This window comes from Oncorhynchus masou, chromosome 30 (genome assembly GCF_036934945.1).
Source record: "Oncorhynchus masou masou isolate Uvic2021 chromosome 30, UVic_Omas_1.1, whole genome shotgun sequence".
In the NCBI taxonomy this organism is placed as follows: domain Eukaryota; kingdom Metazoa; phylum Chordata; class Actinopteri; order Salmoniformes; family Salmonidae; genus Oncorhynchus; species Oncorhynchus masou.
Window position 1 is genome coordinate 28,438,788 of NC_088241.1, and position 18,131 is coordinate 28,456,918.

The 18,131-nt window shown below is 45.6% G+C and overlaps 1 protein-coding gene across 1 annotated transcript; it reads left to right on the forward strand.

Annotated features, from left to right (window-relative positions):
- Nucleotides 1-1,922: 1,922 nt before the first annotated feature.
- Nucleotides 1,923-17,979, forward strand: LOC135522475 (syntabulin-like). The gene is made up of 8 exons (XM_064948769.1): nucleotides 1,923-2,054; nucleotides 6,036-6,090; nucleotides 6,396-6,573; nucleotides 6,917-7,111; nucleotides 13,729-13,825; nucleotides 14,185-14,331; nucleotides 15,961-16,113; nucleotides 16,253-17,979. The coding sequence occupies exons 2-8, from the start codon at nucleotides 6,067-6,069 to the stop codon at nucleotides 17,373-17,375; spliced, it is 1,917 nt and encodes a 638-aa protein (XP_064804841.1). The 5' UTR covers nucleotides 1,923-2,054; nucleotides 6,036-6,066; the 3' UTR covers nucleotides 17,376-17,979.
- The last annotated feature ends 152 nt before the right edge of the window (nucleotides 17,980-18,131 follow it).

Genomic DNA, 18,131 nt, shown 5'->3' on the forward strand with positions numbered 1-18,131 from the left:
CATGTCAGAGCAAAAACCAAGCCATGAGGTTTAAGGAATTGTCCATAGAGATTCAAGACAGGATTGTTTCGATGCACAGGGTACCAAAAAATGTCTGCAGTATTGAAGGTCCCCAAGAACACAGTGGCCTCCATCATTCTTAAATGAGCTGGCCGTCTGAACAAACTGAGCAATCGGGGGAGAAGGGCCTTGGTCAGGGAGGTGACCAAGAACCTGATGGTCACTCTGACAGAGCTCCAGAGTTCATCAGTGGAGATGGGAGAAACTTCCAGAAGGACAACCATCTCTTCAGTACTCCACCAATCAGACCGTTATCGTACAGTGGCCAGACTCCCCATCCAACCTGACAGAGCTTGAGAGGATCTGCAGAGAAGAATGTGAGAATTTTTTATATACTTGCAAAAATATCTAAAAAACTGTATTTGCTTTGTCATGATGTGGTATTGTGTGTGTGTGGGGGGGGGGGGGGGGGGGACACTTTTTATCATGACTTACACCAACATCCTTTGCTTGCCCATTCACTAAATATACTGCTAAATAACTCTGACTGACACCGAATAGCTTAAGGATGCGTAGCGCTAATTCTAGTTTATTAGCAGTAGTCAACCCTTATACTGAGGGAGACAAGTCAGTTAGCTACCACAAACCCTGCACAAACCTGTAACTCTGCTGCAATTTTTTGGCTGTCCTGCCATCTACACCTCATTCACTGCTGCCTCAACCTGTCCAACCTGCTTGCACTCTTTCGGGAAGAGGTTTCTGAATATCCAGACTCTGACTGAGTGACAGGCATTTTGCTGAGTGATGAGGTTGACATTTAACCGTTGCTGCAAGGGTGGGCGAGGGGTTTAGGGATGTGAGTGGTCCCCTGCGATGTGAGATCTCGATCAATCACAGCAGGCACTGTGTCATTCTAGGGGCTTCTTTCAGTGCCTTCTGCCTTGCGCATTATATTGTATTGTTTATTTATATCACAAAAATAAGTCAGTAAAACGTTTTCTTAGAAATTCTGCATAGTGCAAGTGATGTGTGGTTATGCAAACTCATATCAGCCTGAAATGTAATAAGGTTGACGGCTGGAGCAAAAAAAAGGCCTCATGATGCCACTGCTCAATTCCTGGACTCGCCCAGTGACTTCAGCACCATGGACAGGAAACTCTAAGCCGCGCCCCAATCATACTGACATTGCCTGAGATGCAACTATATTGTTTCAAATTTGCAGACAGTTCTGCATCTAACAAGCGTGCAATAAGAGGGTTTTCCTCCTGCAACATAACAAAGGTCAATGGGGTTTACTTCGGGTGTGGCCTAGGGCAGTGTGGGGGGAGTATTACAACAAGGTCAGGTGTGCTCCCATATGAGCCAGCGCACATGAGCCATTGTCTCTGTGCACATCAGCAGCAATCAATGTCAGGAAAATGGAATCAGGTTTGTGCATTACTATACTCAATAGTTGTTATCATATGATGTCCATACAGTGTCTCAATGCTGATTGAATCTCAGCTGGGCTTGTAAATATCCTTCTCCTGGAAAATGAGGAATGACCCAGGTAGAAGAAAAGATCAAAGAAAACAGACTGAAACGGTGAGAGACTACCTGGACTTGTCAAATAAGAAGCGCATATTTTCACTCCGTTTCAAAATATTTTAAAACATTTAATTTCCCTTGCAGATAAAGGTGGTCCCTTGTTGTTATTTCATGCATTTGTTGTTGTCACACACCCTGATATTATTGTCTGTGTCATTCTACATAGGCTATTAGGCGATTCCAGGACGGAACAATCATGCATGCGTTATGTAACCCAAGACTGTTCGAACATTGGTCATATTTGACTTCGAGAGCGCGTTGTCACTGTTGGTGCGTGTTTAGCAGCTTCATCCTCGTCCAATCCTGTGTGCACAGTGTAATTTCCACATATCAAAACACAGAGTGGGATGGGCTCGACAGTCAGACTCGTGATGAACACTGGAGTAACGAGCGACTCGTTGTGGTGTCCGTGATTTAGGCTACACCCGCATCCTTTGCGACTGGGGGAATCATCACCAAACATCCAGGCTAGTACAATTATATGTTTATGTAAATAGCTTGATGAAAACATTTAGGAAAAGATAGGAAAGGTAAAAACGAGACGCATGTAATTCTGATTTCAAACTAGCCTATGATGTTGTTTACTTTCCCATTTCTTATCACAATTTGCTATCCATTGGCATATTGTCCTATTTAGTTAAATTCGAAATTATGATTGTAAAATACATGTAATTTAGTTAAGCTATTGCGCACTTACCAAATGTTAAAGGTGGGTCTGGTTGAAAAAATGGTCAGGTTAAGTTTGAACTCATACATCGCTTGATCATATTCAGCACCACGAGACGGTGGACTGCGCAAATGATTTCAACTGCGTGTTAAATTAATCCCATGGGCGACCATCCCCCTATGCATTGATATCTTTCTTCTGGGATTACAAGAGCGACAAAACATATTTTGGTAGCTATATTTCAGTAAGTTCATGGGCTAGACTATATGTTTTGCATTCGTTGCTGGATTTTGTGAGAATGGTCTAAAATCATTGACAAACCATTAAGAATTCATGCATGTGGCGGAAACTTTTGATTTTAGGCCTGCCTTTAATATTCAATTTGGGCAGAGCAGGTAAGAAAAAAACAAACAACTACAATAACATTCATTCAAGTCACCATGAAGCACATCACATACTGTAACTTATACATTGACAAACATGGTCAGCATTTGCAGAAACAGATATTATAAGGATATTAAGGAACGTTTTGCCATCATAAATTGGCTGATGTGAGCTGTCTGTATTCTCTCTGTAAATAATGTGTATTTAGAGTGTATTTAGAACGCAGTGAATTGGATGTTATTGACCACCAACAGCAAGTGAAAGCTTTTACACTTTGCCAATGTTATGGGTCTTTTATGGGTATTTACCCACACCATAAGGTTCAGGTTGATAAGGATAATCTATGTTGGATTTGGGGAAAATCTATCAAAACACTATATAGAACTGGACATTTTCAGATGTGGTTTTATTGGAGAAACTGTAATGTATTCCTTTGTGAACATGATCAAAAGACAGATAATTAGACACCTTGAAACACGTAGCTTCTATCATCATCCTGAATGCTCACACATGTTTGCATGTACACACACACACAAACATTATGTTAACTCCCAAAGACTTTTGCCCGGTGGGCTAACACAGTCTTGAGTTATGCAGAACACCCGGATTTGACACCCAGTTGATTGCGTAAGTTCCAGCCGTAGGAACATTGTGAACAACACAGCCAGGTCACCCGTGATACAAGTCAGTATTAGATGTCCATCCATGTCTGAGGACGTCAGGAGATGATGTGGAAACCAGCCACTAGGGGCAACTGTGAGTGCTGTTAGTCTCAAATTGGTTTATGTTTTTGAAAGTGGACAGGGGGATGGGGATGGGTGTAAGCATCTACCTCCAATGCCAAAGATTGCATGTTCAATCCAGCTATAGAAAGTTGTTTTTGAGATTTTTTCTCTCTTACCTCAACCATTCAAAATGAATTCCTAACCTTAAGATTTCAATGCTTGGGAAACATGGACGAATTCTGACGTGAGACTGTGACAGCTTGTTGCAGAGGGTCACGTTGTTTTGCATCTTATCTACTGAGAGCATGCATGGGCAGGCTTAGATGAAAACATCTCTCTGTGAATCTGAGGCTGTCAACCCTCCACCCAGGATTCTATCTGCTAAGGGACCACCTTTATCTGCAAGGGAAATTAAATGTTTTAAAATATTTTGAAACGGAGTGAAAATATGCGCTTCTTATTTGACAAGTCCAGGTAGTCTCTCACCGTTTCAGTCTGTTTTCTTTGATCTTTTCTTCTACCTGTGTCATTCCTCATTTTCCAGGAGAAGGATATTTACAAGCCCAGCTGAGATTCAATCAGCATTGAGACACTGTATGGACATTATATGATAACAACTATTGAGTATAGTAATGCACAAACCTGATTCCATTTTCCTGACATTAATTGCTGCTGATGTGCACAGAGACAATGGCTCACGTGCGCTGGCTCATATGGGAGCACACCTGACCTTGTTGTAATACTCCCCCCACACTGCCCTAGGCCACACCCGAAGTAAACCCCATTGACCTTTGTTATGTTGCAGGAGGAAAACCCTCTTATTGCGCGCTTGTTAGATGCAGAACTGTCTGCAAATTTCATTGGCCCCATTTAGCCGGTCTTTCTTGCAGTAATTTTCCTCTGTTGCTAAGTATGTTGCTAGGGCATGGTTTGGTTGGTAGCTCTGAGACTGTGCCTGCTGCCTAATCTGATTCCACTTTGAAGCTGTGTGCCAGCTATCCAAAGGCGGGTAGAAACAAAAGGAAAACATATCGAGGCATAAAATCCTGACATACTGCTGTTTTATTGTGATGCTCATGACACACTTCTCAGTTGCCTTAAGAGGTACAAAAAGCTGAGCTCATTTCAGGTGAACTTTTGGGGTGTTCTCATATCAGGGCTGTAGGACCTAGAAGACTAAAAGTGCATACAATCTGATATAAAAACCTGCCTTCAAGTATGATTTCTTTGTGGTTTAGCTGTTGACCTTATTTCTTCACTCTTACGTACTGAAAACATACCTGTAGTGTAAGACATGATAGTCAGGGTACACAGTGTTTTTCAAGATGGGTGTTTGCTTGGGGACAGGGACAGCAGATGTCCTGAGCTACATTTACCAACATCCTAGGTACCATGCAGTCAAAATAAAGAGATACAGTCCAGATGCTAAGGGGGAAAAAGTCCGGATTCAGTAAAGAGATAACGAATCAGAGCTTAGGGGTCAATTCCGTCATTTTTTTATATAAAAAAAAGAGAAGATCACGTACACACTTACATAACCAACTCCTTAAAGCGATGGTGCTAAGAGAGGCACAACAGTCAACAGGAGAGGGGGAATGGATAAGGAATTGAGTGATGTCATAATGTGCAGTCAGGCATTATGTGAACCATGATTTATTCAGCGATCAAACGTTAATAAAACATACAATTTGGTGCAGGTACTGGAGCCTGGATGCCTATGTCAAAATGGAGAGGGTGAATTCAACTACGTGTATAGGGTCTGTGAAAATCAATATAAACACAAAACACCGTACACTATTATTCTGTCATTCTTATCTCAATATTCAGTGAGCGGTTTGCCGGTGCTACTCTATGGTGTCATCTTGTTGACAGCAAAAAGGCTATTTGGCACAGGATCCCAGATGGAAGAAATGTCATAATTCTATTATGTTTTTTGGCAGAATGAATCATGGCGCTGAGGAAAACCTTAGTCAGCCCCTCTCTAATAGATGTGCCCCCGGACTTTGACTCTGTACATAGCCTCTTTTTTTTACTTAACACTTATTTTTCTTAAAACTGCATTGCTGGTTAAGGGCTTGCAAGTAAGCATTTCACTGTAAATGTCTAAACCAGTTGTATTCGGCACATGTGACAAATACAATTTGATTTGAGATGTTTGAATATGCTGCTGTGTGCTTTCCACCTAGTGGGACATCATTTATTCATTCATTTCTAAATGAAGAGTTAGAAACACACCCAGATCCTCTCTGCAGCATCATTCGCGACTAGATTTCAATCATCATTCCATTATATCGATTCATAAACAGATAATAGATTTTAGGTTGTATTTTCTCTGGCACTTGCATGTGAAGGGACTGTAAGCCTGGGTTTTATTGGATTTAAAAAACGGTCTCATGCCTTTGTTCCATGTTTGAGGAAATACATGCAAAATATTTTCAAGTAAAACAAAAATGTTTTCAAATCTGGTAGCCTATATTTGATGTGGGGCTCACTGGTTTAATGACCATGGTCCGGTCAGTGTCTGTGCCAGGCAGGGGTGGACGTAGGCGGAGGTGACATTATTTACATAACCTATTTCGGAGAGTCGGCCTTGTTCGTAAATGGTTCAGTGCCAGTGTGCCACATCAGGATGCCTTGGACAGAAATACACCTCACCGTTACTTTTCTCGCAGATCCAAAGGGGAAATCGCAGCGTTAAGCACAATGGGACCATTCCAGGAATATGAGGTGGGTGTCATTGCAACACTTTGAAAGTTGATCTTTTGTAATCTTAACAATTCCACTAATATTTTTGTTCAAATTTCATGAGATTGATAATAGTGATAGCATGATAATCTAATCTAGACTGTCACATACATAGCCCATAATTATTTAATGATTGTGCTGCTGTGACAGAGCTAATGTAGCAAGACCAAAACAAAATGCGCAAAGTTGTAATAACGCACACCGAATCTCGTATGATTTTGATTTGTTCTTGTGGCAAAAATTCAAGTGGTGAGTTGTGATAGTTGTGATACCTGTATGGTTCTCAGGAAAAGAAGTCAGCAGGGAAGGAAAGCCCCCGCAGCCGCATCCCACGCTTGATCCTTCATCCTTTCCACCCTAAAGAGAAAGGGTCACCCTTGTCCGAATCACCCATTTCAGAGGACGAGGGTAAGGACTGTGACATTAGCTCGGACAACTCCAAACGGACCATCAGCTTTTGCTCAGGTACGTTGTTCCCATGTTTCAGATCAAGGTTAGGGTGCATCATAAAAGTCTAAAAATAGTTATTCTAATCTCACTAAATTTATCTGAAAACATAAAATGAATAGGAATTTGCTTTCACTTGTCAGTATTGTCACTAGCAGCCAGGGCAGTACTGGCGATGGCAAATGGGCTGGTCTATCTTTAACCCAGGTGGCCTTCCTAAATCTAATTTGTGTGTGCAGAATTAATGGCCGCCAGTGTGCTAGAAATGCCCAGGACGATTTCTGATCACAAGGTTCAGTCCCTCTTAATGATTGACTGCTGTGTGTTCCATGCATATTCTTGGCTATATCTGTCTACATAGATGACACTGGCTGCCCCAGTAGTCAGTCTGTGTCCCCCTCCAAAACCCTGTCAGGGTCAGACAACAGTCCATATGGCTCCCCCATGCCCACTACCGGGTGCAAGACCAAGGTGAAGAGGGTGAGGGTGATGGCAGAGTGGCACGCACCACCGCCGAGGCACAAGAGGGAGCAGCGATTGTCCACATTGCCCAGAGGTAGGCCACTGCAGGGATTGGCTTCGTTTTTTTTTGTAGTTGGGGTTAGGAGGCACGTACATACTATAAGGACACAGGGCGAGACCCAGATGTAGACACGGGAGGAAGATTGTTTGAGTCTCTGATATTTATTATAATCCAAGGGGCAGGCAAGAGAATTGTCGTGTACAGGCAAAAAAGTCAAAATCAGATCAGAGTTCAGGAGGTACAAAGTGGCAGGCAGGCTCGAGGTCAGGGCAGGCAGCATGGTCAGGCAGGCAGGTTCAGAGTCAAGGCAGGCAAGGGTCAAAATCGGGAGGACTAGAAAAGCAGGAGCACGGAAAACTATGCTGGTTGACTTGACAAGACGAACTAGCAACAGACAAACAGGGAACACCAGAATAAATACCCAGGCACTAATGGGGAAGACAGGTGATACCCAGAGGTGGGTGGAGACAAATCACAAAGGCAGGTGAAACACTACCCCCCCAGGGGTGCCACCTGGTGTGCTACCTGGGCACATACCTGGCTGACGGCGGTGAAAGTCGGTGAGGAGGGCCGGGTCCAGGATGTCTTTAGGGGAACCCAGCACCTCTGCCCTGGGCCATAACCCTCCCTCAACCAGGTACTGGAAACGCCTGCCCCGTGGTTGAACCCTCAAGAGGTGTCTCACCGTATACACTGGCTGACCTTCGATGACACACAGGGGGAGGGATGGGCCTAGAAGCAGAAGGGCTGTGAGACAAGGGTTTAAATCTTGAACACATGAAAAGTAGGGTGAACACGGAGGGTACTGGGTAACAGCAGTGGGACTAAGGACTCTAGTAGATGGGGAAAGTTTGCGGGATTCCATCCAGAGGGGCAGGTCCCGTGTGGACAACCATACCCTCTGCCTGACCCGATAGCGGGGAGCAAGAATCCGGAGGTGGTCCGCTTGTCGACGATACCTGAAGGTGGTCTTGAAAAAGAGCTTGGGCGGCTCTTCTCCAGGTACGTCAACAGCGGCGAACGAACATCTGGGCTGAGGGTGTTGACCTTCTTGCTTTGGGAAGAGCGGGGACTGATTCACCCTTCGAATGCTCCATGGGGAGAGTCCAGTAGCCGAGCAGGGAACAGTGTTCATAGCATGTTCCACCCAGACCAGTTACTGGCTCCAGGTGGTGGGGTTACTAGCAGCGAGACGCCAAAGTGTTGTCTCCATGTCTTGATTGGCTTGCGGCGATTAGCCATTGGATTGGGGATGAAATCCAGAGGACAGACTGGCCGATGACCTGATAAGGATGCAAAGCGCCTTCAAGAATCGGGATGAGAACTGAGGACCCCGATCCGAGATCATGTCGACCGGGCGACCATGGATTCAAAAGATGGCCCAGCTCATGGTGCAGCACATCTCCTCGTAACTTGTGAAGAGGGATGAAATGGGCGGCTTTGGAAAACCTATCCATCACTGTCAGGGTGGGGTTACCATCTGATTGGGGGGGGGGCAGTGACAAAATCCAGGGGAATAATGGGACCAGGAGCAATGAGGGACAGGGAGTGGCTGAAGGAGGCCAGACTGCGCTTGTCGCGGAGTCTTGCTTTGAGCGCACACCATGCATGCGACAATGAAGGCTGAGACATCAGGAGCCATGGTGGGCCACCAGAACGGTTGTCAGAGGAAAGCCAGGGTACGACGAGCCCCAGGATGACAGGTAAGCCCTGAGGAGTGAGCCCATTCCAGAACTTGAGGCCATGTTGAATCAAGAACAAACATCCGGTTAGCCAGGCCCCCCCAATGGGAACATTGTGCCTGGCGGACCAGAGCCTCAATACCCCAAATAACCGAAGCCACCAAATATTAGGCAGAGAGGATGTCTCAGATTCAGAGGGCATGGCAGTGGAATTGTACAGATGGGAGAGAGTGTCCAGCTTCATGTTTTTGGACCCTGGGTGGTAGGAGATGGTGAAATTGAACCTGGTAAATAACAGGGCCCAACGAGCTTGCCTTGGGTTGAAGCGCTTGGCATTATAAATTCTAAAGGTCCATCCATACCAAAAATGGATGTTCCACCCCTGTCAGCCAGTGCCTCCACTCCTCCAAGGCCATCTTAACCACTAGGAGTTCCCAGTTCCCAACGTCATAGTTCCTCTCCGCAGGGTTGAGACATGAAGGCACAGGGATGAAGCTTATGGTCCTGGACAGATCGCTGGGAAAGGACAGCCCCTACTCCCACATCGGCAGCGTCAACCTCAACCACAAACTGACGAGTCGGGTCTGGATGGATGAAGATGGGGCAGTAGTGAATCGCTGCTTTAGATCCCCAAAAGCCTTGTGCTCTGCTAGAGACCATGTGAACGGTACTTTGGGAGAGGTGAGTGCAGAGAGGGGGGCAGCCAGGTTGCTGTAGCCCTGAATGAAACTGCGGTAGAAATGAGCAAACCCCAGAAACCGTTGTAGCTGCTCCCTGGGCAGAACGAGAGAACCAGGATGTCGTAGGGGTAGAAAAAACACGATTCAACATGTCCCGGAGCACATCGTTGACCAGGGCCTGGAAGACAGCGGCCACGTTGCTGAGTCCAAACGGCATGACCAGGTACTCAGTGTCAACCAACAGTGTTGAAAGCCATCTTCCACTCATCTCCTTCACGTATCCGCACAAGGTGGTTGGCATTCCGAAGGGCTAGTTTGGAAAAAAATGGTAGCCCCCTGGAGAGGTTTGAAAGCTGAGGAGAGGAGTGATAGAGTGTACCGATTTTTGATCGTAATGTCATTGAGGCCCCGGTAATCAATGCATGGATGCAGGGAATGCTCCCAACAGAGTTCTCGATGTACTCCTCCATTGCCTTGGTCTCAGGACCAGACAGGGAATATAGCCAGCCTCGAGGCGGTGTGGTGCCCAGGAGGAGGTCAATAGCACATTCGTAAAGACGATGTGGAGGAAGAGAGGTAGCACGAGCCTTGCTGAAAACTTCCAGGAGGTCATGGTACTCTGCGGGAATGGCAGAGAGATCCAAGGCTGTACTCAACCCTGGAGGCAGACATTCCGGGGAAGGCTGCGCCACCTTCAGGCAATGTGAATGGCAGAACATGCCCCAACCCAGGACTGAACCCGTGGTCCAGTCAATGTCAGGGTTGTGCTTCTGGAGCCAAGAAAATACCAAAACAATACGGATGTGGGGAGACTCAATGAGGAAAAGCTGTATTGACTCACTGCAGTTTACAGATACCTGCATATTAATGGGAATTGTGCATGACGCTTCCAATGTACCGGCCGTTCAGTGCCCTGGCATCCATGTGAATGGAAAAGATTTGAGTAGGGATACTTAGTTCCGATACCAGGGTAGCAACCATGGAACTCTCATCTGCCCCAGAGTCAATGAGCATCCGGAGAGACTTAGACTGGCCTCCGCACAGCAAGATCACATAAAAAGTTTGGGTAATGGGAATTAGAGGGTTCCCAGTCAGCCTCACCAATGTACTTGTACCTACTAAGGATTCAGGTCTCTTCACTGGGCAGGTGGCTATGTAATGTCCTACAGCAGCACAATATAGACAACTATTAGAGTGCAGCCTGCGTGAACGTTCCCTAGGCGATAATCTAGCTATTCCCAGTTGCATAGGTTCCGGTGTATCCAACTCACCCGTCGTCGATGATTCGTGAGGGAGCTCGGGTGGCCTCAAATCATCTCGGAAAATCAGCCTTCTGGGACTTCCGGATTCCTTCAGAAGTGAACGAGCCGCTGCGGCTGGACGAGTGTGACATAGGTCAGACCTCTCACACCTGCGTTCCTGTAGATGTCCATCAATCCTAATGATGAGGGCATCGAGATCCCCTGTTAACACCCAAGCAGCTAGTTAATCTTTTATCACCTCTGATAATCCGTGAAGGTAGGTATCAAATAGGGACTCCGGATTCCAGGCACTCTCAGCGGCCAATTTACGAAAGTCAACAGTGTAGCCTGCCAAACTACAGGAGTCGGCAGGGTAGCCTAGTGGTTAGAGCGTTGGACTAGTAACCGGAAGGTTGCAAGTTCAAATCCCTGAGCTGACAAGGTACAAATCTGTCGTTCTACCCCTGAACAGGCAGTTAACCCTAGGCCATCATTGAAAATAAGAATTTGTTCTTAACTGAATTTCCTAGTTAAATAAAGGTTACATTTAAAAAATAAATAATTCAAGATGTTTTTGGGCCACCTCTCTCCCAGATACCGAAGAATCAAAAAAACTTCCTCACCTCTGTTTGAATGTTAAATGACGGGATTACCCATAACAACCTCTGCCACGAAGTCTTCCAGATCATGACAAATAGCGGATTGTTGCTCCCAAACTGCCGTAGCCCAGGAGAGCGCCCTTCCCGACATTAGCGTATTAATATACACCATTGTCGACCGAGCCAAACATGGCTGCAACTCACTGAGAAAGAAAACCCTGACAGGTTCCACAATCCCCAGAATACCGCCCCGGAGGTGGTAAGCAAGGTTCTCTGGGAGCCGGGGTAGGCTGTACAAACCCACGACTAATAGTAAAAAGGTTACTGGGTGGTGGTGGGGGGGAGACACGGGAGGCAGATGGTTCGAGTCTCTGATATTTACTATAATCCAAGGGGCAGGCAAAAGAATGGTTGTGGACAGGTAAAAGATCATAAACAAGTGGCAGGCAGGCAGTATGGTCAGGCAGGTGAGTTCAGCGTTAAGGCATGCAGGGGACTAGCAAAAGCGAGATAAGAAAAAGCAGGCACATTGAAAACCACACTGGTTGACTTGACAAGACAAACAGGGAACACAGGAATAAATACCCAGGGACTAATGGGGAAACGAGTGACACCTGGAGGTGGATGGATACCATCACAAAGACAGGTGAAACAGATCAGGGCGTGACACATATGTTGTCCTAGTAGATCTTAGGCTTTCCTCTCAATTCTGATTCTGTTTATATTTATTTGTTTGATTGAAGAACTTGTCTAACTATCAATTGAAATAGATCTAGAAAATAGATCTACGTCAGATTAAAATATATAGGAAATAACCATGTGAAATGGTTTCTTGTAGACCAGGGTTGGGCTCAATTCAAATTGAAGGCAGTCAATTCAGGAAGTAAACTAAAATCACAATCCAATAATAGAAAAAAGGGCATTTATTTTCAATTACTTCTCAATAAACTCAAAAGTAGAAGCTATTTATTTCAAAAGTTTTTTAAATGTCTGCATTATAAATTAAAATAATGTATTGATTGACTGCCTTTAATTCAAATTGAGCCCAACCCTGATTTCTACATGCTTTGTGTGTATACACAATCTGCAAAGTATTGTTTTCATGTCATTTGAGCAGTAGAAAGTAAGCAACAATGATTTGCTTGGTGAGAGAATGGGAGAATCTCAATTGCACAACACCGATTGGAGGAGACAGTCAGAGTGGCAGGACCTCTTGCTTTCTCATCCAATGGTGTTTGTGAAGGAGGCGAGACGCTAAAACCATTTTGTTTTTTTATGAGAATGCAATTGAGATTAATCGAATCCCCTCAATGTTGGCGTTCCCCTGCACAGACGTTGCTGACTCATGCCAGATTTTTACAAGGCCTGGATAACTATTTTACATATCAGCTAACCACATCATATGACATATGTTATAGCAATCTGGTGCCCACCTATGACAACATCCTAAATATCTCTCACAGTGTACACTTGTTCACTTCCCTTCATGGATTTGAAAGGAACTGACTGGTATAAGAAATATGGTAGAAACTTCCTCTAGCCCGTGCCTACACCAATCCAATGCTTTTACATTTCTGGGGAATACTGAACGAGTGCAGGAAGAAGGAGATATTATTGGGACGCATTCAATGGTTGTGTTCCCCTGCTCAGACATTGTATGCATTAATCAATTGTTGCATGACACTTCATCAACTGTGCCTTTGGGCACCAGATTGCTATAACATATGTCATATGATGTGGTTAGCTGATATGTAAAATAGTTATCCAGGCCTTGTAAAAATCTGGCATGAGTCAGCAACGTCTGTGCAGGGGAACGCCAACATTGAGGGGATTCGATTAATCTGGCCCGGGCACCCCGTTTGAACCCACATTGATGTTGGCTCAAAACAAAAGTGACGTAAATAAGCACGTGGAGTAATGAGTAGGATTCTGTGTTTTCACATGCAAAAGTTATTGCTATTGATAGAAATACTTTATCTGCCTTCCAAATTAAAAATAGTTTGAAAATTCAAACATATACTATATGGAAAGGAGATTGTTTCTGGACAATGCGCCATGCTGCCTTGTTGACGACATGACCGAGCAGCGCATATTAGTTTGATTTAAGAAGGCACTCCTCACTCCTTTTGCCCGTCCAGGTCACGGGCCATGTACTGGTGCCCCGAGGCTCAGCATAATTGAATCCGCCCAACGGCTTGAACAAGGTTCCAATCCAGAGAGGCTGCTGATTGGATAATTAATGTTGGACCTGGGGTTTTTCAATTTGGCTGATTAGTAGTAGTTAACAGTCAGACTTCACGTATTGGTTGGCAGCACATTGTACCTGCAATTGACTCACTCAGCGTTGAAGGTTCCGTTTTGTTGTTAGTTCATCACAAATTCACAGTGAGCACTTTACTATGGTTCTATCGAATGGAAAGAGGTGCAATTCAGTGTGTCTGACTGCAGGTAGCGAAGCAGACTTCAGCTCCTCCAGCAGCACGGGCAGCCCAAAGAAAGGGGAGAGCCTGGCCCACAACTCCACAGGGAAGATCTCCTCACGCAGGTGATATATGGGGTGGCTCTGTTTCTCTACTGCCTCCATTCTAAAAGCAGAAGCTCCATTACCAATATCTTACCCCACCAGTGGGTGTTTACATTTAAAGGGCCAGTTTCCCAGACCCATATTCAGCCTTATCCTAAACTAAAATGCACTTTCAACAAAAAATGTAATTGGTTCTGGGAAACTGTTTCAAAATGTATAGCTCTACTATTTCTTTATTGCTGTATCTTTTCCTGCTGGTATGTTTTATTTATGAAAAATAATAAATCCTTCCCCAATGATAAATGGACAACATTACAAGACTGTTGTGGAAAATGTAATCTCCTTAGCTTTGCCTAACTACTGCATGTATTTTCCCACAGTCGTGGTGCCCACATCAGGAGCCTCCCAATGTTCAAGCTGGCAGGGAGCCCCTCAGCATCCCATGATGCAGAGCTCTATACCCCATACAGGACAGTCCCCTCATCCACCAACAGCAGCAGCAACTCCAGCCCCAAAATACCCCCCAGGTAAACAGCCATGTCACACCCATACACTGGCCAGTTCCAGAGACAACCTCCAGTGTTACCCCTTCTGGTATTTTTGTTGTTGCCATATTGCTTATGTGGACAGGGCCTAGATCTGAAATGATTGTATAGCTCAAAGCGGTATGGCAATAATTCCGCCTAGCCTATCAAAGTACAAGAGCAACTACCATGTTCCTATTATTTCAACATGAAATGCCCTAGGAAGAAGGGGGGCTAGGGGTCCATTTTGTAATTGTGCATCTGCTCTGGGAGGGGTGGGCGTTCACTAGGTGGGGAAATGGTGGGTAGATTAGGCTCAATGCCGGGACTGTCATCTCCTTTTCTGAGACAGGGATTATATCGGTCAGGATTGGGCATGCCAAGATTATATAATTTTATAAACAGTCTGGATTTTGTTATTGTGTCTGTGTGCATGGGTGTCAACCTTGGGTTTATAGGAGTGGAAGAGGTCATGAATATTTCATTACTCAGTCAATAGCCAGACTGGCTTGCCTAGCTGCATCCTGCCTTTTTTTCCCCACTAACTGTCTCACATTTGGTGGTAGTGCTTCTGGGATCTTGTGTTGCTATGTGGCAGAATGTTCAATCGAGGGTGATGGCAGCACTGCACGAACAAGCTCAAGCTTGCCTTTCTGCTCGGACTGTAAAATGACTGACCAGAGCCCTCTTGAATTCAGCCCACAGGCTTAATGTGAGTCAGTCCCTATGCAACACAATCCCTACTTATGTATCTTATGCGGGCGTGAGAACGTCCATGACTGCATTTCTGTTGCTACAGGTAGTTTGTTCCCCTCAGCTCTCTTCTGCCTGGCTGGGTTTTGTGTGATGTGCTTGTTCTTTTGCTACTTTCTGCTAGCCTGTTCTATTTCTGTCGGGGATGCAGAGACTCCATCAAAGCACAAGTCCCAGGTTGTTGCTAGGATATAGTGCTAGCTTTTAAGCCTGTTTGTAAGAGGGGCTGCTCTGCATATTAGCCAAATCCATCCGCTGACACGTTTCATCATTCCTCCTATAGGCCTGATCACAAGGATATTTCAGAACTGCTCATGTATAATTGTAGTTCAATGTACATGTAGTCAATTTAAACAGTTTAAGGTATTTCAGAGAATTCTCAAGCGAAAACACGGTTAACTTGTAGACTACAGCCAAGCAAATGTAAATTGGGCTTTCCCTCATTGCTTCCCTATCCATCCCTGACCACTTTTGACCAACCTGCCATTTTAGCTTTTTGCAGCATGAACTCGGCTGGCTGGTTAGCTTATGTCCTGACAGTGCTATCCCCAGTCAGACACAATCGACTAAGTAATAACATTGCCCAGCAGCTCTTTTTTTCCTCCCTAAAACGAGCTGTTTTGCATCATGCACGTTGCACCAATCCCTTTATTTTTTTATCCATGGCCTAGTTCCTTCCCCAAATCACTGATGGAGCCTCCTGTAGATGGGGCTCAGCACTGCTCGTTGTACTGAACACCGTACAGGATGGTGTGTACAATACATGGGGTGTCCTCTTCCTCAGTATCCATGTTGAGAAAAAGATGGTGTCTCACCAGCAGAACATACAGTATGTGATTCAGGGAAAAAGTGTAATTTCCTGTCTCCTCTCTCCATAAGGATGACCCCCAGACGTTACCACTCCTGTGGGGACAACCATGGGCTCAGACCCCCCAATCCAGAGCAGTATCTCACCCCCCTGCAGCAGAAGGAGGTGGCCATTCGCCATCTGAGAAGCAAGCTGAGGGAAGCTGAGAACACCGTCCATGACAGGTTACCTTCTCAGTAAACAGCTCATGTTTAGCTTGTTTCCTAAATGCATCCCATAGAATACATTCCACCTACAGTGTAAAAAAAACATTGCAATTCTGTACAGCTGTAACTACTAGCTTAACACTATTTTCTCCCTCAGGGAGTCTGAGATCGAGGAGCTCAAGTCCCAGCTGGGCAGGATGAGGGAGGACTGGATTGAGGAGGAGTGCCACCGTGTAGAAGCGCAGCTGGCCCTGAAGGAGGCACGTAAGGAGATCAAGCAGCTCCGGCAGGTTGTGGAGACCATGAAGAGCAGTCTGATGGAGAAGGACAAGGGCATCCAGAAGTACTTTGTCGACATCAACATCCAGAACCGCAAGCTGGAGAGCCTGCTGCACAGCATGGAGATGGCCCAGAGCGGTTCCACGCTGCAAGATGAGCCAACCATGGACTTCATCTGTGGTGACTCCCCTGTCAATGATAAGCAGGGGGAGGTGGGTGACCAGGCGGTGGAGGAGATGGCAGACTGTGGGCTGTTGGTCAACGACAACCTGGCACACATGCTCATGTCCACAGAAGTGGACTCTAGCGGTAAGCTACGCTGCCACCCAGAGGCTGGTCCTGGGGTGTCCACTCTACTCCACAGTCTGGAGGAGAAGATCGCACCACTGCCTCCACCACCCTCCAACACGTTCTGCTGCAGCACACTACCCTTCCCTGCTCCAGAGGAGAAGGCCGTTCAGACCGAGATGGTGTCCTTCCCTCCTGACCTGCACGCCCTCCTGTTGCAGCTGCTGAAGTTCCATGGTGGTGCAGTTGGAGATGCTCTCCTTCCAGCTTCTACCAGCCTCCTAGAAATCCCAGCACAGCAGGGCCCAGACTTGGCCCCTATCCCGTCTACCTTAAGCCTGCCTAGCTCCTGTCAGCCCATTCCAGTTCTGCCAGTGAGCCCTTATATGTTAAGTAATTCAGGGCTGTGTTGCTCAGACCCTGAGGTGGTCTCCATACGCTTCATGGAGGAGCTGGATTTTGAGGTGAGCAGTGAGGAGCCCTGCAAGGCCCTCGGGATGGCTGTGGTCAACAAAAGCTATTGGAGCAGCAGCTTCCTTGTTGATCTTGTTGCTGTGGCCGTACCAGTGTTGCCCACAGTGGCCTGGCTGTATTCCCGGCATGGCGTGGATGGGGCGGCGCCAGTCTACAACATCGCAGCATTGATCCGCGGCTGTTGCATCATGGGATTGCACTCTCTCCGTCACGTCACTCATCATGGGGCAGATGTGTAACGGTCTACGACCCCTGCGTGCACAGCCAGTCCCCTCAACTTAAAGCACTTCAACATCTGTTAATCAAAGAGTATTTGAATATTTAGTTTTTCTACACTTGTGAATATTAATGCTACAGTTATTACTTTAGGTTCCCACGCGGTTACTTTGCACTGTGTACAGTTGTTGCGGTGAGTTAAGTCATTGTTTATGGTGAAGGGATTTTGTTAATTGTATTTATTTATTTTCCCTCTGTTCTCTTGTGTGTAATCTGAGTAGGTGGTTATGCATCATTGATGTCCTGGGCTGGCACTAGTTACCCCTACTTAAAGCAACCATGTTTTTTTTCTGAAAGTATTAGGATTTCTGAGGGTGGGGATGAAATTGAGTGTTTGTAGTGGTTTATGTTCCAGAATAATCTTAAACCTGCAGCCAAAGCTTTAATGGACGTTCACTCTTTATTTTTCTACCTGGGAGTAGAGTGTACATGTGTAACAAATTGTTGATAGGTGTCTGAGACCAACGCTTCAAAACAACTCATACTTGTTTGTGCCTGAGCTACTGTGTGTAATACTCTTAACATCAAATGTCCTAATATATTTACTATTAAAGCATGATAATCCCATCCATGTTTGATTCCTCTTGGGCATGTTCTGGTGCCAAGGGTTTAGCAGATTTTAATTTCAAGCATTCTATAGTGAACATACATTCTAAATGGCATATATCCACAACTGTTATGTTCTGTTTCATTGTTCTACAACCAATTGAGATGTGGTG